The following is a 24,855-nucleotide window of genomic DNA, read 5'->3' as shown; positions in this document are numbered from 1 at the left end:
TAGTACCTGCACGTGTGATAAATACAGAATAATGCTAATTGATTCTAACTAATTTTCATTATTGGAAAGGTTGCATAATGCTATACAACAAGAATAAAATGACCATGAATAATAATGACAATCCAGGTAACCGAGGTTTTTAGTAGGGAAACCTGTTCCATCATGTTTTAAGAAATCTTTGCTCTAGTGTCCTTTTTGTGTAGTTCTTCTGCTCACTCCTCGTTTGAGTGGCATCAGTTAGGCTTTCAACCAGTTCACAACCTTGATGACCCCTTACTTATTACTCCACCCTTTGTTCCCCCCGTCATCATACTGACTTCTCTGCGACTTTTGAAGACGTTGACCATTGCTTCCCCTCTATGACCTGCTTCTGTAGTACCATGCTTTTGTGGTTCCAGCCCTGCCTATCCCAATGCTGTAGTCATATTTCCTTGAAACAATATTTCCTCTCGTACCCTGCATGGTCTGTCACAGACTTTCAACCATTTGTCCCTTTTCAGGAATGTGCTACTGCTTGGTGACCATATCAAGTGTCAATTTTTTTTCTATAAGCTCAACATTGCAGTACGTTGTGTAAAACACAGTATTCTGGATTAATTATGAACATGTGGTCCATATCATCAAGCCTGTTTGACTTTTGCCAGCATCTACTTCAGCCTGAGACTGAAGGTGCACAAACTTGCTGTTCTAATAAGCAAATGAGCTGTGTTTCCACCCCTCATAAGACCATTGGACTTTCACTGCTTGGTTATGCTCCATATCGCAATGTCATTGTTGAAAACTTCATCTACACCATTGTCATCTTGACTCTCGATTCCCTGACCATGCCAATCATTGACACCTCTGCTTCTGTCTTTGCAAACTGTAGTTAATCCAGTGCTCTTCAGCCCAGGTCTCCTTACTTACCCCCATCTTTGCCTAGCTCCTGGTGCTTCAGCAAATTGACTTCAAAATCTTTGTCCTTGTTTTTAAAAGTGAAGATCTGAGGGTGTGTAGCCAGAGGGGTGAAGCATACATCTCAGCAATAATGAGATTGTGTGGCCACTGTATTGGAGTGAGAACATGGGGGTTTTTGGGACGGTACAAAGGAGGATATCTACATTGATACCAGGGGCTGGGCACTTGAGCTGTGACTCAAGACTAAGGAACTGGGAATGCCTATGATGGAAAGAAAGCTCAATTTAATGACACTTTAAGTTTTAAATTCAGCTCTAAAATACTATTTGATGTAACTGAAAACTGTAACTGGGGATACAAAATTGAGCTCGGAAGAGAGAAGATGAGCAGACTGTTTAGATTTAACATCAAATGTTGAGGAGAGTGAATACTTGGAACAGTCTATCCCACGAATGCACCTAATGTGACCAAATTCAAGAGAGTGCTGAGTAATCTTTTAATGGTGAAAGAAGCGATTATAAGTTATGTTTTTAAAATTTAGGAAGCAATTAGACTGCAATGGTTTCTTCTAGTTCTGTGTGTTTATATGTAACTGCCTTGTTTAGATAATCTCCAGCTATGGGTCCCATCCCACTTTCTCATTCTTCTCTGCTTTCTCCCAGCATTAAGTGGCTCCTCAATCATTAGGGTATCTTCCCTTTGGTATTCTTTCCAAAAACCCCTTAACTTTGCTGCCTCTCTCACTACCTTCAAAATACCTCCTCGGCCCTACATTTTGCATCATGCTATTGCTCTACCCTTAAATTATTTGCTTCCATTAGGTGTCCCCTCTCCTCCTCACTCTGGGACTTTTTGTTAGAAGAGCTATATGTATACACACATGCAAAATACTCATTTATGCAGGTCTGTCTTCAATACTGTGTTTTACACAATGTATTATTTTGAAGTGCACTGCTGGTTATGAAGAAAGGAAAAGAAATAAATCACATTTGTGTACTGCCTTTCGCGGTATAGGATATCCCAAGGCACTTCACAGCAAATGAAGTAAGTGGTAGTTGGTATAGCCTTGTTGGGAAATGTGGCAGGCAACTTGTCCAACAAACAGTCAGATACATAATCAGAGAATCTGTTTTAGTTTAGTTGGTTGAGGGATAAATGTTGGCCAGGACACTCGGAGAATCCTGCTGCTCTTATTTGAAAAGTGCCATGGAATCTCCTACAACCATCTGAGGGGGCAGAGAGGCCCTTGTTTTGATGTCTCATCCAAAGGACGGCAAATCTGACAGTGCAGCACTCCTTTGAGAAGGTATGTAGTGGTGATGGCCCTTCATTTTTGAACCGCTGCAGTCTATGCAGTGAAGGTGCTCCCACAATGTTGCTAGTTAAGAGTTCCAGGATTTTAACCCAGCCACAATGAAGTAAAAGTGATACATTGGGGGTGGTGTGTGACTTGGAGGTGATTATATATACCTGCTGCCTTTTACTTCTAAGTGCTGGAGATGGTGGATTTTGGAGGTGTTGTCAATTGGTAGGCCAATCAGTGATGTCTTAGATTTGCATAATTGGAGCACATGTGCCTAACAACCTACCTGGTTTTGTAGTGCTCTGGGAAACCACAATATTGGATTGGGACTGTTATATTTGTTTGGATCTCTGAATTGATTTATATTTTTTCATGTACAGGGACGATCTGTGTCATTGACGACATTTTATCGGACAGCTAGAAACATGATGAATATGTGCTTTAGTAAGGAACCAACAGCAGCTGAAGTGGAGGTAGGAGTCTGAAGCTGTACACAATCCTTAACACATCACCGTATTAACAGTTTATGCTTAAATGTGTGGTTAGGAATTTCAGTAACATACTTGGAAAGGGTAGACCAATAAGGAGATTCTTTGTTCCTGTTATTTATAAATATCATGCATACACGGTTTCAATATAAGGTGGCACCAAACGGAAGCTGGAAAGTATGTGCGTGCAGGAGGTAAGGGGAAAAGTCTCACTAAAGGTTTAATTGGATAAATTAGTAACACTAGAAATTTAATAAATGCATATTGGAAGTGAAATTGAGAGGCATGTGTCCTCTATGATTTGGAAAGAGCTTGCCAATTGTAAAGCTAAAGTAGACCTAGGAGTGTTGGAATGCATTTGATAATGTTAGAAATGCAGGTCCCTTTAAGAGTAAACCAGGACAAGCTTCAGAGTGAATTGAGAGCTGATGATACTCATTGAAGCCAGTACTTAAGATTTAGGTTTTTCACTAGAAAGGGTGCTTTTGCTGGGATCCAGAAAGGAAGAGTGGAAATTGATGTTTGTATTCAACTATAGTTTAATAATAAAAGAACTGTGATTCACAGAATGTCTTCTGACTGATTCGGTAAATGGAAATCCACCTATTGAACAGCTTTTACCCTGCAAGGTTAATGTCTCTGAAAAGCAATTTCTGCTTTGTACAGATGTTAAACTTGTTTATTAAATTTAGATTGAGTTCTACCTAATTCCACAGCAAAGCAGAATGATATCCCTGGAGGTAGCAGACTTGTACCACTATAGATTAACAGCAGGTAGAGCATAATCCAGTGCTGTGCCAAAACTAGTTTAAGAAGTGCCCAGTGGCAGCAATTGTTAAATCTACTTGATAATTTGCATATTAGAGCAATGATTCTCTTTCTGTTCTCTAAGTATTCATATCTCTAACCGATGGCAGACAGTTTTTTCTTTCAGACCAATAGCTGTAAAATAAATGCATTCTTGATTAACTTGTCAGTCGCAACAGTTGCTAATAAATGCAGTGGGGGCAAGATGGTAGGTTATCTTGTTCAAATCCCAGAAGTCATGCTGAATCTGTGCAGTGTGTTGATCCAACTGCAAACAGTTCCGCTGTCATGTCATTTTGGTCCAGAGAAGGTCATTTGAAAATATAATTACCTGACAGTTGGCAATCTTGAGCCTCCAAAGGTGAGAACTCAAAAGGAACCTTATGGAGTACATAAGTTGCTTAAAAGTACTGATAAATCCAAAATTTTATTTTCTCATACACAAGAAAAATGGAATTGTGATGAACAGATGACAGGAAATATTCCTTTTTTACAAAGATGGAACCAGTTGGATACTTGTCAGGAAGGATGGTTAAGGCGAAGGGCACTGAATTAATTCTAAAAAGAGTTTCATGCTGTATTGGCAGCACTATTGGGGTCACTATGGGAGAAGGGTGATGTGCCTTTTGTGACCTGTCAGGAAGGCTGTCATTTAGCAATAAACCAAGGATGGTCTAACTTACAAAGTCATGTCCAAAAAAAAAAGCAAATATTTGAGTGCAATTCTTGGTTCTCCTGTTTCTGATGAAGTTTGCTTTTGAGCTTTTCTGTGATACTATTACTATTTTAGCATGCATGTTACTGTTTTTATTGGATCAGACAGCAATGATGTATTTTTTAATATTGATAATACCTAGAACATAGGTGCAGAAATTGGACCTTGAAATTGGACCTAATTGGTCTTCTATTTTTACCCTTTCCTTTCAATGTGACAGAATTTTCCAATTAACAGTTGTATAAAGCTCAAGGGAACTTTGAGGGAACTCTGTTCTGTCATATTTTCATCTGCCTCTTATCTACAAAGATTTGTTTGCATACTGTCAGTTTCTTTAATAAAATCCAAATGTACACCTCAAATAAGCTCCACGTGATGTGGAGGCCGCTGTGCATGTTAAAAATTTCTATACCCAATGAATCACTGTATTGCACTTTTTTGTTTAAAATTGTATGATGTATATTGCCCAATTTTTTGGGTCCTGCTGTGCAAAGCACCAATCTTTTATGATAGAGGAGAGAAGTAACTTTCCAAGACTTTACTATTGCAATTTTGAGCTGGTAGGAGAGTCATGGGAGGTTGACTTTATCTTTGGAGGAAAGCAGAATTTGGAAATGGAAGCTCCTATGCGCTGTTCATCTTTTCTGCATAGCTGAACTTAGATGCGGGACTGTGTTTCTATGTCTTAGCATTCTTTGATATCTTGCTATACATTAACTTTCCATCTTTTCATTCCAACTACAGCAAGAATACTGGAGGGCTGTGGAGCAGAAAGATTCCCATGTAGCCGTACATTCTGGGAAAGTAGACACAAAAGCACATGGGAGTGGGTTCCCTGTTGGGAAATCAGAACCTTTTTCAAGGTAATATCTCTCTTCTGTTGTAATCTGCCATTTATAAATCACAGGATGGTCACATATACAACTCTTCCAACTTATGTTCATCATGAGAGCTTCAACAACCCAATTTTTCTTGGCTAGGAATTTTTATTTTGTTAAGGTGGGGTGAGGGTATGTATCTTAGACAATAGATTTTCATGTGTTTATTTTTTCTGCAACAGGCATGGGTGGAACCTTACAGTCCTTCCTAATAATTCAGGGTCCATCCTGCGACACTTTGGTGCTTTGTCAGGTAAGAAGTGTGCAAGTAAGAGTGATTTTCGCAGTGGAGTGGGGTGTGGGGAGAGAAGAGGGAATACTATTTTGTAATCAATGGACCTTTCTCAAATCTTTTAGGAATTTTATTATTTGAAAGGAATAGACATGATGAGGAAGAGGGTATTCCTACAAAGCCTAATGATTTAGGTTAGATCCTGGGAAGTTTTTCGTTTTGCAAAAAATCATTGCCCCTTGAAACAAACTTCCATTATATTTGCTGCATAGGGGGCTCGCCACAGTCCTTGAACTCGACCGTTTCTATCAACATTTAAAGGGGGTAATTAGTTTGTGATGCATTATAAGCAATTACAGGTAATGGGGAGATGGTGGTGTAGTGGTAATGCATAATTGATTAGTAATCCAGAGGTAAAAACAGAAAATGCTGGGAAAACTCAGCAGGTCAGGCAGCATCGGTGGAGAGAGAAAGAGTTAACGTTTCAAGTCCATATGACTCTTCAGAGCTAAAGAGAAGTACCAATCCAAAGGATTTTACACTGTTTAGCAGGGGGTAGAGCAGGTGGAGCAAAATAGAAGGTCAGGGAAAGGTGGGAGCTAAGGAGAAATGTGACAAAGATGTCTGGACACAGGTAAAAGGGAGTGTTAATAGTAGTGTTAAATATTGAAGGAGGTGTTGATAGTGGTATAAAGATAAGATAGCGGAATGCGTTAGTAGCAGAACAAGGGTCAGTGCTCTGTGAGAGTAATCCAGAGGCCCAGGCTAATGCTGTGGGGACATAGGTTCAGCTCCTGCCACGGCAGCTGCTGGAATTTAAATTCAATTAATTCAATCTGGAATTGAAAACTAGCCTCAAAATGGTGACCATGAAACTATTTTCGATTGTTGTAAAAATCCATTTGGTTCACTAATGTCCTTTTAGGGAAGGAAATCTTCCATTCTTATTGGTCTGGTCTGTATGTTATTCCAGATCCACACAATTTGGTTGCCTCTTGACTGCCTTCTGAAATGGCCTAGCAAACCACTCAGTTCAAGTGCAATTAGGAATGGGCAACAAATGTTGACCTTGCTAGCGACATCCACTTCCAATGAAAGAATAAATTATTAAAAACTGTTTCCTGGAGCTAGATTGCCATAGCAAGTTGGAGAGGAATTCCCCAGAATCGCGTTTCCTGAACTGGTCATAGCTATTTTTCCCTTACTTACCCCAGGGGCAGTCTTACCACTACTTGGAGGATAGTTTGTGATGCTTATGCCTTCCATAGGAATGGAGTGAACTTGATGGTCATTTCTGGCCTTTCTTCTCCTGCGTTTTGTGCTTTTACGCTTTTACAGACCAATGCCAAGTTAAATTGTATTGGATCAACAATACTGGTCTTGGAGAACTGTGGCCACTATTTCATGCACAACAACCTGTTTTGGGTTACTGAAGAAAATGCTAATTTGTATGTCCTGGTTATGCTGCAATTTATTTTCTCTCATTCTGTTTAGGAGTGACGATTCCTTGGCTAAATATTGGCATGGTTTTCACTACCTCATGCTGGTCACGAGACCAAAACCACCTTCCATACATTGACTACTTACACACTGGTGCTGATTGCATTTGGTAAGTGCCTGTCCTGGGGAGGGGGGGCTCTCCCTTGGTAGCCCCACTTTCAGCAGAGCAGGTTTGGATCAGCAACTAGCTCTGGATTTGGATTCAGCTTACCAACTTATTCTGTCACCCAACACACACACAGGTCGATTTCTAGTTCAGGTACACTCTTTTAATGTTGCATTGTGGGGTACCAGCACGGGAGAGAATTTTGATGGAAGCATTTATGGAGTTGTGATTTGAATTTTCATGCCAGAGAACTGATTCAGAATAAATCCGTTGTTCCAAACGGTGCATGACTTTTTTTTTGAAAATTTGGTTTCCCTCTGTTGAATTCACCTGCCCTATTTGTATTTGACTTTATCCCAGCTAGCTGTAGAACTGGATTCTATCTGAATCCATTGCCTCAGTGTGAATGAAGCTTCTTGTGGCTGGTCCTCACTAGTCAGCATTTGGTCATCAAGTATCACCAAGTACTTTATTGTTGAGGATAATAGTTTTTTTTAATTCTTCCACCAGATTGAACTGAAGACCTGCTTCACTGACACAGAAGTGAGTTAAACCTTTTGTCCATATCCTTAAATTACCTTTAAAATTGCATTAATCAAATGACCAGTTAGCCAGCATGGACAGAACTTAGCATATCTGTGTCAGACAGGCAGAGTGTTCAGCACTTAAAGGGTGGGCTGAAACTAGATGCAACTTGCTATTCGTTTAAGTCATGAACTTGGTTTCCTCTTCATCTTCCATACCTGCCCCTCCCCAAGTTTCAGTTTTTCTGCACTGTTTTTAATTGTCGTTTTTTTTTTGCAAACTGCTTGTGTGGCTCACTGGAGTTGACACCATTTTGTCTTAATTCAGTGCATCTTGAGATGCATGTGGGTGGACAGAGGCTTCCTGGTCAGACCTGATGCCATAACCGAAGGGTCCGATAAAGCTCAATGCTGCGGAGGTTTGCGGATTTGAGTCTTGTGCCATCCTAATGAGATGCAAAGCAGCAAACCCAGGTATATTTATAAATCCTTGAAACAAGATTGAAATGTAATTGATTTTTTTAAGTTCTTTAAGTTGAGATGCCCCTTAATGGCGCTATTTATAGTTTAAGCAGCTTCAGTAACCTGCTAGACGTTCAAATTTTTATGAAAATATTATTGATCGCATGTTTGGCACAACCTCCATGAATGCAAACTGCTCTCTGTTCTAGCATATTAGCCAACCTTAGCGGCAAACCCCCTGAGAGTCATCCTAAGCAAATTATCTCACCATTAAGCACAAACCTGCAAACTGAAATGAGTTCAGTAAGCACTGGTCATGTTGACTTCTGTCTGCACTACTTGTTTGAAAACTATCGATTGATGGGAACAATGAACTCCTATTGACCACTACTTTGAAGATTGTTAGCTAGCTTTCAGAAATATGACCTGAACATAACCAATGCATTTTACATCCAAATTAACTTGGACATTAAAAACACTTCTGATAATGGAATAGTAAAATTCACACCTGGTTATTCCAACAATTCTGCTTCTGTGAATGGCATGACAATTACATATGTTGGCTTTTTTTTTTGTTGTGGGACATAGCTTTTTCTAACTGTTGCTCTAAGCATGAACATAGGTATTCTACTTGTTCCAGTGCTGCCCCTTTGGGAGGTGGAACTTTGCTGCTAGATGCAAACTCAGAATAAAAAAATGGATTGAGAAGTTCTGGGTTCTCTTGATGGCCATGGAAAGTTGATGGATCTGATCTGATTCTGTTGGAGTGCTAATTGCAATAAAAATACTTATTTTAAAATAGCTTTAAGTAATTGCTATTCCTTCTGACCATATTGCAAAATGACAAGTAATGTAGTGGCAATACTAAGCATTGAGAAAAAAAATTAAGCCAGCCCAGAGCGATCGTGCTTATGTATAATTTTTGATCATTCAGATGTCTTTGCAGTTCATATTTGTTTGCACTAACGAACATTTTAGTTCAGGAGAAGTTATATTTAATTTTGATCAATTGTATCGGTTGGTGAAATTTGAAAAATAAATTCTTGTTCTTGTGGTAGCTCCCTCAAGGTGTTGAGTGGCCTACTCCTATTCCTATCAAACTTTTAGTTTTTATCCTACAATTTTGTGTAGAATTAACAGAGGACTCGATCAAATCGATACTAAATTCTATTTCAGCTTCTATACCTAAACATTGTGTTCGTCTGGCCAGGTGGCAAGTTATTTGCTTGTGAGGGAGAGGGGAACTTGGGCATTGTCATAGTCATTAAGGCACAGAATGAGACTGTTTGACCCATTGAGTCCATGCTGGCTCTCTGGAGAGCAGTCCTGTCCATCCCATTCCTATGTTCTACCCCATAGCTCTGCAAGTTTGTTTCTTTCATGTGCCTTTCCAATTTGCTTTTGAAATCATTGTCTCTGCTTCCATCACCCTCCTAGGTACTGTGTTTCAGTCATTTCCACTCGATGGGTAAAAATGTTCTTCCTTGCAACCCCCTGTGTCTCTTGCCCAGATCTTTAAATCTGTGACTCCCTAGTCCTTGTGCCATCAGCTAATTAGAACAGCTTTTTGTTGACCTTCTCTAAACCTTCCATAATCTTGTACGTGCTCTATCAGTTCACTCCTCAATCTCTTATACTCTGTGGAAGGAGAGAAACTCCAGCTTCTCGAATCTAATCATGTACCTAAAATCCATAATCCATGGAACCATTCTGGTAAATTTCGGGGAGGCAGGGGCGTAGTGGTAATGTCATTAGACTAGTACTTCGGAGGCCCAGGCTAATGCTCTGGGGATACTGGTTCGAATCCCACCATGGCCGCTGGTGGAATTTAAATTCAATTAATAAATCTGGAATTAAAAACTAGTCTAATGGAGACCATTAAATCATTGTTGATTGTTGTAAAAATCCATCTGGTTCACTAATGTCCTTTAGGGAAGGAAATCTGCTGTCCTTACCTGGTCTGGCCTATGTGTGACTCCAGATCCACAACAATGTGGTTGAATCTCAAGTGCCCACTGAAATGGCCTAGCAAATTGTTCAGCTGTATCAAACTGCTACGAAGTCTATAAGGAATGTAACTGGACAGACCACCAGCTTCGACTTGGGCACTGGAAACAACAATGGCATACTCAGCTCTGTCGACCCTGCAAAGTCGTCCTTACCAACATCTGGGGGCTTGTGCCAAAATTGGGAAAGCTGTCCCACAGACTAGCTGAGTAACAGCCTGACATAGCCATATTCATGGAATCGTACCTTACAGACAATGTCCCAGGAACTGCTATCGTGGTTATGTCCTGTCTCCACTGACAGGACAGACCAACCAGAGGTGGGAACACACTGGTATACAGTTGAGAGGCAGTTGTCATGGGAGTCCTGAACATCGACTGTGGATCCTAAGAAGCCTCATGGCATCAGGTTAAACATGGGCAAGGAAACCTCCTGTTGGTTACCACCTAACATCCCCCCTCAACTGATGAATCAGTACTCTCCCATGTTGCACACCACTTGGAGGGAGCACTGAGAGTGGCAAGGGCACAAAATGCACTCTGGGTGGGAGACTTCAGTGTCCATCACCAAGAGTGGCTCAGTAACATCATTACTGACTGAGCTGGCCAAGTCCTAAACTGGGTCTTTGGCAGGTGGTAATGGAACCAACAAGAGGGGAAAGCCTACTGGACCAAGTACCATCATCACATTGGGGTTAGCTTCCATCGTGTTGTGTGGCACTACCACTGTGCTAAATGGGATAGATTTCGAACAGACCTGGCAGCTCAAAAGTGGGCATCCATGAGGCGCTGTGGGTCATCCACAGCAGAACTGTATACAACCACAAACAACAAGCTCATGGCCTTGAATATCCCTCACTCTACCATTACCATCAAGATGGGAGATCAGCCAAGGTTCAATGAAGAGTGCAGGAGGGCATTCCAGGTGCCGTACCAGGCATACCTAAAAATGAGGTGTCAATTTGGTGAAGCTACAACGCAGGTCTACTTGTATGCTAAACAGTGGAAGCAGCATCAATGGAGCTAAGCGATCCCACAATCAACGGATCTGATCCAAGTTCTGCAGTCCTGCCACATCCAATTGTGAATGGTGGTGGACAATTAAGCAACTAACGAGGAGGAGGCTCCACAAGAGCCCAGCACATCAGTGCAAAAGATAAGGCTGAAGCATTTGCAGCCATCTTCAGCCAGGAGTGCCAAGTGGATGATCCATCTTGGCCTTCTCCTGAGGTCCCCAGCATCACAGATGCCAGACGTCAGACAAGTCGATTCGCTCTGTGAAATGAAGAAATGGCTGAAGGCACTGGATACTGCAAAGGCTATGGGCCCTGAAAACAGTCCAGCAGTAGCGCTGAAGACTTGTGCTCCAGAACCATCAGTACCCTAGCCAAGTTGTTCCAGTATAGCTACAATTGTAGCATCTACCTGGCAATGTGAAAAATTGCCCAGGTATGTCCTGTCCACAAGAAGCAGGACAAATCCAACCTATCCAATTACCACCCCATCAGTTTACTCTTGACCATTAGCGAAGTGATGGAAAGCGTTGTTGACAGTGCTATCAAGCAGCACTTGCTCAGCGATAACCTCACTGGTGCTCAGTTTGGGTCCTGCCAGGGCCACTCGGCTCTTGACCTCCAGTCTTGGTCCAAACATGGACAAAAGAGCTGAACTCCAGAGGTGTGGTGAGAGTGACTGCCCTTGACATCAAGACAACATTTGACCGAGTATGATATCAAGGACCCTTAGCAAAACTGAAGTCAATGTGAATCAGGGGGAAACTCTCCACTGGTTGGAATCACTCCTAGCACAAAAGAAGTTGTTGGAGGTCAATCATCTCAGTTCTGGGACATCACTGCAGGAGTCCCTCAGGGTAGTTTCCTAGATCCAACCATCTTTAGCTGTTTCATCAATGACCTTCCTGCCATCATAAGGTCAGAAGTGGGAATGTTCACAGATTGTACAATGTTCAGCACCATTCGTGACGACTCAGATACTGAAGCATTTTGTGTCCATATGCAGCAAGACCTGGACAGTAATCAGGGCTGGGTTGATTAGTGGTAGGTAACACACGCATGTCAGGCAATAACCATCTCCAACAATAGAGATTCTAACCATCTCCTCTTGACATTCAATGGAATTACATTTGCTGAATCCCCCACTATTAACATTCTGGGGGTTACCATTGACCAGAAAGTGAACTGGGTCAGCCATATAAATACTGTGATTGCCAGAGTAGGTCAGAGGCTGGGAATTCTGTGGAGAATTCTCAGCTCCTGACTTCCCAAAGCCTGTTCACCATATAATAGGCGCAAGTCAAGAGTGTGATGGAATACTCACCACTTGACTGGATGAGTGTGGCTGCAACAACACTCAAACATGGCACCATCAGGACAGATCAGCCCACTTGGTTGGCATCCCATCTACAAACAGATCATGTTTGACTAATCTAATTGAACTTTTTGATGAAGTAACTGAGAATGTTGATGGAAGGAATGCAGTGGATGGTATCTATATGGATTTTAAGAAAGCATTTCACAAAGTACCATATAAAAGACTGTTAACAAAATTGAGGCCCATGAAATTGGAGATCAATATCAGCTTGGATAAAAAAAAATTTGGCTTAAGGACAGAAAATAGTGAGTCATGGTAAATGTTTGTTTTTCAGACTGTTTTTTGCAGCATATACAAATAATTTGAATATTGGGATCTTAAACATTTATTCCCTCCACCACTGATGCACAGTGGCAGCAGTGTATACCATCTACAAGATCCACTGCAGCAACTCATCAAGGCTCCTTAGAAATAACCTTCCAAATCTGCGACTGCTACTGTCTAGATGGACAAGGGCTGCAGTTACATAGGAACACTACCACCTACAAGATACCCTCCGATTTACAAACCATCCTGAATTGGAACTATTTCATCGTTCCTTCACTGTCGTTGGGTCAAATTCCTGGAACTCCCTTCCTAACAGCACTGCGGGTGTTCCTACAACACACGAACTGCAGTGGTTCAAGAAGACAGTTCACCATCACCTTCTAAAGGACTGTTAAGGATGGGCAATAAATGCTGGTCCAGCGAACGGCACCCACATCCAATGAACGAATAAGGCAAAAAATCTCCTCTAGGACCCTCCTATAATATGGTGACCAGAATTGAATTCAGTACTCTATAAAGCTCTGGTTAGGCCAGAACTAAAGGTTCAGCATAAATTCCCTGCTTTTGTACTCAGTTCCTCTATTTATGAAGCCCAATTCCCGTATGCTTTTCTCACTACTTACTTAATATGTTCTGCCATCTTCAAGAATCTATGCATGAACCCTCTGCCCCTGCACACTCTTTAGAATGATGCAAGTTAGTCTATATTGCCTCTCCCTTCTGCATCACCTCACACCTCTCTCTAGTAAATTCCATCTGTCACTTGTCTGCCTGTTCTGCTAGCCTATCTATAACAAAAACAGAATTACCTGGAAAAACTCAGCAGGTCTGGCAGCATCGGTGGAGAAGAAAAGAGTTGATGTTTCGAGTCCTCATGACCCTTTGACAGAACTAGGTGAGTAAGGAAGGGGTGAAATATAAGGTGGTTTAAGGTTGGGGGGTGTGGGGGGAGTTGGTGGAGAGAAGTGGGGGGTATGGTTGTAGGGACAAACAAGCAGTGATAGGCAGATCATCAAAAGATGTCACAGACAACAGAACAAAAGAACACTTAGGTGTCGAAGTTGGTGATATTATCTAAACGAATGTGCTAATTAAGAATGGATGGTAGGGCACTCAGGTATAGCTCTAGTGGGGCTGGGGGGAGCATAAAAGATTTAAAAATATTTAAAAATAATGGAAATAGGTGGGAAAAAGAAAAATCTATATAATTTATTGGGGAAAAAAAAAACAAAAGGAAGGGGGAAGAAACAGAAAGGGGCTGGGGATGGAGGAGGGAGCTCAAGACCTAAAATTGTTGAATTCAATATTCAGTCCGGAAGGCTGTAAAGTGCCTAGTCGGAAGATGAGGTGTTGTTCCTCCAGTTTGCGTTGGGCTTCACTGGAACAATGCAGCAAGCCAAGGACAGACATGTGGGCAAGAGAGCAGGGTGGAGTGTTGAAATGGCAAGCGACAGGGCGGTTTGGGTCATTCTTGTGGACAGACCGCAGGTGTTCTGCAAAGCGGTCGCCCAGTTTACGTTTGGTCTCTCCACTGTAGAGGAGACCGCATTGGGAGCAACGAATGCAGTAGACTAAGTTGGGGGAAATGCAAGTGAAATGTTGCTTCACTTGAAAGGAGTGTTTGGGCCCTTGGACGGTGAGGAGAGAGAAGCCTATCTATATCCTGTTATAGTCGATTGGTATCATTTTTACTGTTGGGCACACCTGAGTTTTGTACCATCAGCAAATTTTGAAATTTTACTCTTTATCCCAATATTCAAGTTATTTATATATGCCACAAAAACAGTGAACCTAGCATAGGCTCTTGGGGAACACCAATGCCTGTCATTTTCTAGTCTGAAAACAACTATTTACGCATTATTTTCTGTCCTTGTGTCAATTTTTACCCAAGTTGATATTGATCTCCAATTCCATGAGCCTCAATTTTGTTAAGTCTTTTATGTGGTACTTTGTCAAATGCTTTCTTAAAATCCACATAGATGCTAGCCACATCATCAGCCTCCATCAGCCTTCTCAGTTACATCATCAAAAAATTCAATTAGATTAGTCAAACATGATCTGACTTTTACAAATTTGTGCTGGTTCTCCTTAATTAACTCAAATCCTTCCAAGTGCTGTTAACTTTTTCCCTGATCATTGTTTCTAAAACCTTAGTTGTCACTGATGTTAAACTGATTGCCTGTAGTTACTAGGAATGCCCTTACAACCTTTCCTGAATAAGTGTGTCACATCCACCACTTTCCAATCCTCTGGCACCTCCCTCATATCCAGGGATGATTGGAAGATGATGGCAAGCCCTGCAACTATCTCGACGCGCATTTCCCTTGGCAACCTGGGATGCAAGGCATTAAGACCAAGTGACTTATCCACTCTGAGCATAACAAGTCTTTCTAGTAAGTCCTGCTGATCAATTCTCGACCCATCTATTACCTTTACTATCTCTGTTTCTACTGTTATTGTAGCTGAAGTCAACTGTATTTTTGCGCAGCATTAACTAGCAATTAGACATGAGAACTGTGGTTGGATTCTTTTGTTTCCCCTCCCCTCTTTCTATCCCTGAGGCCAGCATTAGCAATGTCCTTCCTGCAGCCCCAGGTGAGATGGTAACTCTTGTCTCGTTTACACATTAACTGAGGCAACCTGGTGGTGGATTTCTAACAGAATACTCCGGCTGCACTACAGTGAAGGGGATAGTAAATCCAGAATGAAACTAAGCAAAGACACATGTTTTTATAAGTCTTGGAGATGCAGTGAAGATTGTAATTCTGGTCTGGAGACCATACTTCACAGAGAATGTTATTGAACTGTAACCATGATGGTGAGTATTTCCCCACAAAGGCCATTGGAGGTCTGTTTTCTGTAGCAATCTGTAATGATATATACCCATTGAACAGCTACTTTATGTTGAGAATATAAACTTCTTCAGCCTTTGAAAAAGACTGTGTGTGTGTTGGGGGGGGGGGGGGGGTTTAAAAAAAAATAAGGTTAAAAGTCAAGCTGTGTGACAATTCCTGTATTGCCTGTGTACAGTTGGGAGACTTGTCTTTTTGGGAACTCTCGGCTATTTGTTGGGTGTCTCTAAACTTTTCCCACAGGTTACATAGATGCAATGAGATGCTGGCGTGCTGCTCTGGAAAAAGTAATCTCTGCACCATCACAAGCTACAGTCCAGCTTAGGAAGTGGTGCCATTTATGCCTGCAAGTTTTGGACTGTGACATTTTCAGTTATCTTCCTTTCTCCAGGTATTGTATTCCTGCTGAGGAGAAGAGCAAACTTGATGAAGTGGTGCATACCCTGCTGCAAGCTAATGGCACGTCAGGGCTGGACATGCTTGAAAGTAATATAATGGTAAGAACAAAACTTTGTGTATATGTAAGAACAAGGCGGCTAGCAACTGCAAGCCTTGTATCTAGGACACATTGGCATAAACTAACAGTTATTGGTCCAGATTCTTCCTTTGCCACATTAAATAGGTGGCTAGGGGAAGGATACAGCAGGAAGGATTTTTTTTTCTGTGCTCATGCCTCTTCATTGAAAGCTAAGGAAGGAGTGAATTTGGTGATGTCTGGTAAATGCACAAATTACTCTAATCAAGATATAGGCAATAGAAGGGGAGGCCTATGGGTGAGAAATTAGACATTAACTACAAAAAATGAAGTCTCTTCATCTGTTATTCCATTCCGAGACACACATGGACATCTGAGTAATTGAGGTACATAGAAATCTTTAGGTTTTTTATATTGATAACTGCCAATGGTATCACATACCGATGAGGTGGAAGCGTTCTCTTGTCCAGAGATGGAATTGTGATAACGTAAAGTACTAGAGTTCAGAGTAGTGATTTTTAGGTAGCTACAGTATAAGTGCTTTTCTTTCTAAGTTTTTAAAATTAAACTGTGTAATGGGTGTCTAGGAATTTGCTGTTTTCCTAGTTTTAGAGAAATGTGACATCAATCCTATCAGTCGTGGCTGGATTGGATTTTATTCTTCCATGGGATCTGGGTATTGCTGGCTAGGCCAGCATTTGTTGCCCATCCCTAAGTGCCCTTGACAAGGTGGTGGTGAGTCGTCGTCTGGAACTGCTGCAGTCTATCTAATGTAGGTACACCCACAGTGCTGATAGAAAGGGTGTTCCAGGATTTTGACCCAGTGACAGTGAAGGAACAGCGATTATAGATCCAAGTCTGATGGCGTGTGACTTGGAGGGGAACTTGCAGTGGTGGTGTTCTCATGCGCCTGCTGCCCTTGTCCTTCTAGGTGCTGGAGGTCACTGGTTTGGAAGGTCCTGTTGAAGGAGCCTCGGTGTGTTGCTGCAGTACATCTTGTATAATGACACTCACTACTGCCATTGTGCGTCTATGATGGAGAGAGTGAATGTTTAAATTGATGGATGGGTGCTGATCAGGTGGGCTGCTTTGCCCTGGATGGTGTTGAGCTTCTGGTGTTGTTGGAGCTGCACTTTTATATACAGGCAACACACTGCTGTTGCAGAGTTAAGGATCAGAATTAGAAAAGAGCAGTGGGCCCATCAAATTCACTCCATTCGGTTTTTTAAATTCCATTGTGGATTTCTCCTCCACATTACCTGTTGATTTCCCACTTTTAAGAAACACTACGTTGCTGCCATCCAGGGATAGAAAAGCAGACAGCTCTTAGTATCTTTATAGCACTCGATCCTGCTTTGCAACACACTTTGACCATATCAGTAGACCCAAATCAGCTACACCTCTGGGAGTCTTTGGAAAGGGGGCCCTAATGCATAGTCATTCTAGTCACTTACATTTCTGTGGCCTCTTTTTCTGAGGGAATGCTGCATTGTTAAACATGCCATCTTTCAGATGAGATGTTAAGCTGAATTCTATCAACCTGCTTGTGTCGATGTAAAAGGTTCCATGACACTATTTGAAGAAGAGCAGGGGAGTTCTCCTGGTGTTTTGGCTAGCATTTATCCATTAACCAAGACCACTAAAGTAGATTAACTTGCTATTTATCTCTTGTTGTTTCTGGGACCTTGCTGTGTGCTAAGTGGCTGTCTCATTTGCCTACATAACAACAATGACGACACTCCAAAAGCAATTCATGACTGAGAAGCATTTTAGGACGTCCTGAGGGTGTGAAAAGTGCTATTTGAATGTAAGCTGGTTCTTTTTTTTTATTTTGTACTCATCAAGGTGATGTATATTAGTGCTAGAGAATAGGAAATTTTTCATTTTAGTTACCCAATGTCAGCATCAAGTACTCCCATGTTGGGTGTGGCATGTTTAAATGCAAAGTAAAGCAGTAACTGATTACCCAGTTTTATTTTCACTTCTCCCTTTTCAATTGGCCACAGTCTGACTCCTTTACCTTTGGGATATGGAAAACTCTATGCTTATCTCTTCACCTCTCCTTATCTAAGTTCCAAATTGTTTTTGAAATGAGCCTCATTGTTCATGGGACCCACTTACAAACTGGGTGTGGTGTCTTACATTCACAGGGCAGAATGCTTGGTAATTTAAGTTTGGCCTAGGATATGGATGCAGCATCACCAAATATCTGACCTTGATGACTTGACCACTTATACGGTACCAGGTGCAAAGCTGCTCGTAAGGTTTTTCCTTCAAATCATCTTCTTCATGTTCTTCTTGTCCTTTCTACGCTGTCCTGAGAAGTTACTAAGGATATTTTAATATCTTACAGTAAAACACCATCTTTACAGGCTGTGATTACAGCTTCTGTCACTTTATTAATATTAGCCGCAAGCTCTCCTCTTATAACAATGAGATTCCATCTGCAGGAAGTTTGGATCAAGGAAGGATTACACCCTTGTTTCCTCTCTTCGTGCTTGCGTGCTCTCAATTTCTGACATGAGCATAGAGCAGTCTGGGTGGCTCTGAACTATCTTGTAGGAGGAATATACAACAAAAGCAAAAAAGCCTGAGCCAATTATAACAATAATTGGGACTTGGTGTTCAGCCATCTATCTTGAGGCCATGTAGACACGGCAGTCGTATGAGGTGCACTCTGTAGATCTGTCAGTCCAGTGTCTGTTGGACTTGACTGAACGGTAATCTGGTTTCAGAAAATCTAGTTTTCTGGAGTTGGGTCTTGTACTTTGCAGAATAAGAGGCTTTTGCAATTAACCAGTTTGTACACATCCACCCCAGTAAGGATATTCAGATGATAGGTTTTAAGAAAGGAGACTTCGGCAAATTATGAAGAACATATTAGCATACTGAACCTCTACTTTGAAGACTTGAAAAGACAAATGAAAGCATTTTCTTCACTGGTACCAGAAACGTGGCTTTTATCTATTGGGATGCAATTATTGGCCAGATCTTCAGATTGAATCAGATGCAAACCTTGAAGTATTTGCTGCTGCTATGTGTCTGGACCCAGAGGAAATATGTGCATTTGTGCAGTACTTACTTCCCAAGCGACATACTGCCTGGACTGCTCTCTGGATGTCTTCGACACTGACCCTGTCATCATAGACTTGGGTTAGAAGGCTTGAACGTGCCCCGGAAATTTACTCCAGGATACTTGTGCTTTTAACCACAGACATAGGAGCTGTGTTGAAAGGCCCCAGAATGTATTTAGAAATAAAGATGGTGAACAATTAACGCCCGGCGCTTGGCTCCCCCCGCCCCAACATCCCAACCATATGCCCACTCATCCAGCACCCCACTTGTAAACAGCTCTTATCCACTGCTAACCCCTTCTTTAATGAGATAAAATGAATGCACTCAGAGCCCTAATGCATTTTGAAACTTATTTGAAGTATTTTTTCAATTTGCGTTGAGACTTTTCTGTGATTGCTTATATTAAATCAAAGGTTATGCAAACTCAAAAAAGCAATTAAAAAGCTTTGATATATTGAAAGTAGTTAAAAAAAATGCTTAAGAATTTTTAAAACCTGATCATAACACAGCAAGCCTGCTGGATCTTATGGGGTGTTCCTCACATCAAAGGGGACATGGCCTTGGTGCTTCTGCACCCCGCTGCTACCCTCCCATGGCTCCCTGTGCTGATGGCTGCATCCCTCAGCTGGGACAGGAGGTTCCTAAAGCTCCAGCACAAAAAGGTAAGGATGCAGTTTTAATCACAGTCAGTGGTGAATGACATGGCCTCACAGCTAACTGCTGTACCATTGTTTCTATAAATTCTGCTTAATCATGAACAGTTTTTCAGATGCCTGAGAAAGCAGTTGTACTGCTGAGGTTTACTCCTATTTGTAGCTGAATTTTGAATGAATAATGAATATTGGTAAATATGCACGACCACCTGCACAGCCCCAAACCTCTCGCACAAGATACAGTTCTTTAGCATCATATCTGGTTATCTTGCCCTACCCCTGGCCTCTTCCGCCACCCCCACAACCAACCCATAGGCAACTAAATTCAAGGGAAACTGCACTATATAGCTTCTAGTCAGGAGGAAGGTATGATTGACTACAATATGTAAATTAATAAACTTTCTTTGATGAAGTAATGACCCTCCTATTCTTTGAAACTATACAATTTTATTAACTTTATCTTCCTTCCACAACTCATTATCCATTTATCAGCTCGACTCAAGTGACACAGCAAGTCACAAGATTATGGGTTTATGACCTGTTTTAGAATTTGATAAATAACCTAGACTGAAAGTTTACTACAGTCCTGAGGGGAGGACTGCACTGTTGGAACTACTGTCCTTTCAATGAGGCATTAAACCAAGACCTGGCTACGTGTTCAGTTAGATGTAGAAGACTCATGGCAACATTGAAAGAAGAGCAGAGGGCTTCACCCAGCTCCTGGCCAACTACGCTCGATAAGCAATGGATAGCAGCAAAGTACTTTGAACACTGAGAAAATGAGAGCTGCCATATAAATGCAAATCTATTTTTTCCCCCTACTACCGTGATCCCTATTAAAATATTTTCTGTCATGTGAAATGTTTCACCTTCCACTAACTTTGCATTTGGCTCCCTTTGCACGCTGCCCTCATTGAACCTCACCCACCCTAGGATCCAGTGCTATGCACCTGTTAAAGGTGTGTACATTATTACCTACGAACGATGTTGGCTCTAGGTACCAGCAGGACAAAGTCCTAATGGTAAACTGATCAGTTTACCAGTGCTTTTTGGTGGCAGACTGCATAGTTTTAGCTGGCTAAACCTCAGCAGCATCCTTGTTCGTAGCTAGTGGTTCCTATGCCTTGTCAGCCGTGCATCAGTGTTCTCTGGGCTTAGGTAAGGAGGTGTGTGGTGGGATGTGTAATCCACATAATGTTTGTATGCTCCATATTGAGTAAACAAACTCTATCTGTATAGATTTCTCAAGTTTGCTTAGGCGATGATTGCTTTTTGTGCTACATGCAACTCCCAACTAACCCCCAAAAAAGCTGAAGCCAAAATACATCAAGTTGTGATGTATTACAATATTATCTTATCTAAATCAATTTTCAACCACTTATTAGCCAAAGCAAGTGTTTTGCCACTGCGCACACCACTAAAATGAAACAGCGCAGATTAACCTTTTTGAGTACTTGCACGTTTGTTAACTACTAGAAATGATTTTTTTTTAAAAAAACTTATGCTTAATGAACACTTAATTCTGAAACTGCATTTCGGAATACTTTCTTGAAAACCTTGCTGAGTGAGTCGTCTCTCTCTCTCTCTTCAGGTTCCATTAGAGAGCCAGGTTAGCTCGTCAATCAGTGCTCTGAAGTATGGGAATGATTGATTCAGACTTGGGATTACTGAGTCTGTAGCAGAGAATTAGCTCTGTCCTGAACTTCAGTCCTGAGCCATGATATCTTGGAAGCACTTCAAAAGTGTGGAGAACCTACTTAAAAGATGGCTTCTATTGCACAAGTAGTGAAAGGAGTGATTTTATATTAAATATTATGGTGCATTTGCATAAAAGAGCAATTAGTGAGCAGATTGCAACACCAAATGTGATTTTAACCCTGAAACATCAAAACATCAAAGCTATGCATGTTTTTACATATTTGCAGGTCTTGCAAGAGTATAAGTGTATTAGTTGTTGAACTTCTGTTAGCTGGTGCATGAAATTCAAGTGGGTAATGCAAAAATAGTATCCTTGTGAACTGGTTTGAGTTATTTCACTTATTTCTCAGTTAACACTTACCTTTCTATAGTAAAAGACAATGATGACTATAGGATAACACACCACTATTTAACTTAAGTTCTGTTCTTAACTGGTTAATATTTGTCTTGCTAGATCTCTCCAGAGGTCCTGTGTAAGGAGGGGATCAAAGTTTGTCGTACTGTACAGCAGAGTGGCCAATTTATTGTGTGTTCCCCAGGGGCCTTTGTCTCCAAAGTGTGCTGTGGCTACAGTGTTTCAGAAGCTGTACATTTTGCAACTACCCAGTGGTTAAATATGGGCTATGAAGCTGCTAAGGTAACAGACTCAAGTTACTGTGTACACCATACTTAAAGAAAAATGACTATTTAATGTTTTGTTTTTGGTACTACTGAAATGGATGTGCTATGTGAGAAGGAATGGGGAAAAAGCCATTTGCTTTGAGGGTTGTTGGGCAAAAGCATCCATCATGTGATGGTACTGGGCATTACTCAGGCCTATGTGAGTGCTGGTGGACCCGATTAGTGCCCCAACCCTAGTGAGGGAGGGTGGGCACCACCCAGCTCTACAGTGGAAGGGACCACGAGGCTGGCCAAAGCCCTAATCCTGTGTGTGGGTCTTGGAAAAGGGTGGGGTCTGGTGGTGGTGAATGACCTAAATCTGAGAGGGGGACTGACGGTTGGGGCTGGCTAATGCCCTAATCCTGTGTGCAACCAATGTAATTGGAGTAACTCTAACAGCCTTATTACACTTCTTAAAAATAAAGTGGTTGATAAGTATAACTGTTATTGTTGAATTAAATTGATAAGTAATTATTAGAAGTACTGCTTTTTTTTTTGTTTTTCAGCCACCAAAATAAATTTCACACTACTTGGGTCACAACTTTTTTACTTAATTTTGGGACTGTATGTTGTTCAGATTCCTACTGTAAAAAGCAAGTGATTATGTTGAACTGTTTGATGTTTAAGCCTAAGCATATTTCTGCTTTCAACTGCACCAGAGAGTTAAATTTGAAGGTCACCATTCACTGGAGAAGATGTGTTACCCATGTCTTTGTTCTGCTATGTTTTTTCTCCCCATCTAAAGGGAGTGTTTTTGGTGTGCCTGTACAGGACTTGAAAAGGCGATACATTGCTAATGCATTTTCAATGGAAAAACTACTTTACCTTATTGCAACGGCAGAGTCGAAACGGGAAAGTGGGTCGACACTAAGCCACATCTCTTCACTTTTGAAAGAACTCAGGTACATTTTGTGCATTTAGTTGAAACCTTTAAGGTGAGAAAGGAAGCTTGCTTTCACTGACCAAGAGCACTGAATATCACTGGGATTTTCGACTACAAGTGAATCTGTTGTTAAGAGTACATAACATAAGAACAATAAAATTGTGTTATGATACACTAGTTACATATTCATTTTATCCCTTATTGTGCATAAAGGTTAAGTTAATGAGGCGAATGATTTGTGATACAAATGGGTTCCATTAATGATGCCACGTTATACAGGAAATAAAGCATGAATTGAAGAAAGATTTTTATGACACTATGACTTTATAGAGTACTGTCCTCTTAATGGTTTGCCATTTTAAGAAGCAGCCCCAATTTTATATAGAGAATAAAAAAAGGCAATTTGAATGAGTTGGGGTCATTTTTCTCTAATCCAATGAACTTCAGTGCCAGTGTGATGTCAGGTTTAAAGGCTGTATGTCCCAATGATTGGTGGATCGTATCAAACAGCAAGTCCCTTTGGCTGTTCGCAAAATGCAGAGTACCAACCGTACTCAACCAACCTGTGCTTGCAAAAGTCAGAACATAATCTCTAATGTTAGATGTGATTCTGCATTGGACAGCACTTGCTGAACAATCCGGAGTGTACTAAGAATTGCACTATCAATTTACAATTCAGTTGGGCCTGCACTGTGGCTCCCTTATGTTGCTAGAAGCTACATATATTCATATGCAGGGAACTGTCTTCTGCAGACAAAAGGAATGTGTCCAGATATTGCACAATTTTTTGAACTAAAAGTGATGAGGCACAACAGTTTTCTCATGCATTCTCAATGGAAACACCTCAACTAGAGTCGACTTGCCACCAAATCGGCACTCTTTCCTCATGCAGTATAAATTATTGTTGCCTTTGAAGTTTGGCATTCTTGTGTCTGTCCTGATGAGTGCAAGATGAACAACTTCGACAGCTTGTCTCTTTTTTCAACAATACTCAAAGCCTGTATTACCAAGCGACTAATTCAGATCCATTGCTTACAGTGACATGACTAAACATCCTTATCTCCTCTATTACTGATGCATATTCAATGTTCAGAAATCTTGTCCTTAAATTTGCCCTTCGTGTTTTGTTTGATGTATACACAAATTTCCCTCTGCAACAAAAATTGGGGCAGCTCTTGCATTATTTCCCATGCAAGATGAAACCATTTTCCATATCTTCTACCCTCTGCTCACAATTTTGTTGCTTAACATTCAGATGTGACCTCTTCTGCAAATGTTGATGCTGTGCCCTTCATTGTATCGGTGCTTTTCATCAAATGAAATACTTGCATCCTTTGTTTTTGAGTTCAATAATGCTCTCCCTGAATTCTCTATTGTAGAATCCCTAAAAGTGAGTGAGAACATAGGGTGAAGCTACGGTGAATTTTTTATGCAGAAGTATAAGAGCCATGCCCGAGAACTGGAGGATGATGACTGTGATCCTGAAATTTAAAAATGATATAAAAAGTCAATTGAAGAACTATTCGGCTTATCCGAATAGGGGCAAGATACTTCATCATTTCTCTCACTCCTGTCAGTGTTGTTCCAATTGATGAAAGAAAGAACTTGATTTATATAGCACCTTCATGTCCTTGGAATATTTCATAGTGTTCTGCAGCTAGTAAGTCACTTTTGAAGTGTAGTACTGTTGAACTGGAGAACGAGTTACTGAAGCCATGAGTAATCGGCATGAGTTTTGAAGCAATGAGTCATAGCTTACCAAATTGCAGGAGCCCTTTAACCATAGCAAAACTGGAGTTGATATAATTTACGTGAATTTTGAAAAGATATTTGTTTGGAGACTAACTTACTTAAGGAGGGACAAACTTGCATTGGAAACAGTTCAGATAAAGTTCGCCTGGCTAATTCCTGGGATGAGGGGCTATTTGAGCAGGTTGGAGCCTACTCTCGCTGGAGTTTAGAAGAAAGGCGGGGGTGGGTGGG

General features: G+C 41.1%; 1 protein-coding gene across 5 annotated transcripts in view; it reads left to right on the top strand.

Moving 5' to 3' along the window:
• Positions 1 to 24,855, top strand: part of jarid2b (jumonji, AT rich interactive domain 2b) — a 414,508-nt gene that overhangs the window by 360,782 nt on the left and 28,871 nt on the right. For all 5 annotated transcript variants that reach the window (XM_041183795.1, XM_041183794.1, XM_041183797.1 and 2 more), the window contains 7 exons: positions 2,581 to 2,673; positions 4,955 to 5,073; positions 5,271 to 5,341; positions 6,815 to 6,929; positions 15,820 to 15,925; positions 21,784 to 21,966; positions 22,761 to 22,891. In XM_041183795.1, the coding sequence (XP_041039729.1) occupies positions 2,581 to 2,673; positions 4,955 to 5,073; positions 5,271 to 5,341; positions 6,815 to 6,929; positions 15,820 to 15,925; positions 21,784 to 21,966; positions 22,761 to 22,891 (818 nt within the window). The remainder of the gene's footprint in view (positions 1 to 2,580; positions 2,674 to 4,954; positions 5,074 to 5,270; positions 5,342 to 6,814; positions 6,930 to 15,819; positions 15,926 to 21,783; positions 21,967 to 22,760; positions 22,892 to 24,855) is intronic.

This window comes from Carcharodon carcharias, chromosome 3 (genome assembly GCF_017639515.1).
Source record: "Carcharodon carcharias isolate sCarCar2 chromosome 3, sCarCar2.pri, whole genome shotgun sequence".
NCBI lineage: Eukaryota > Metazoa > Chordata > Chondrichthyes > Lamniformes > Lamnidae > Carcharodon > Carcharodon carcharias.
The sequence above is the reverse complement of the archived record's forward strand: the minus strand, read 5'-3'. Positions and strand labels throughout refer to the sequence as shown.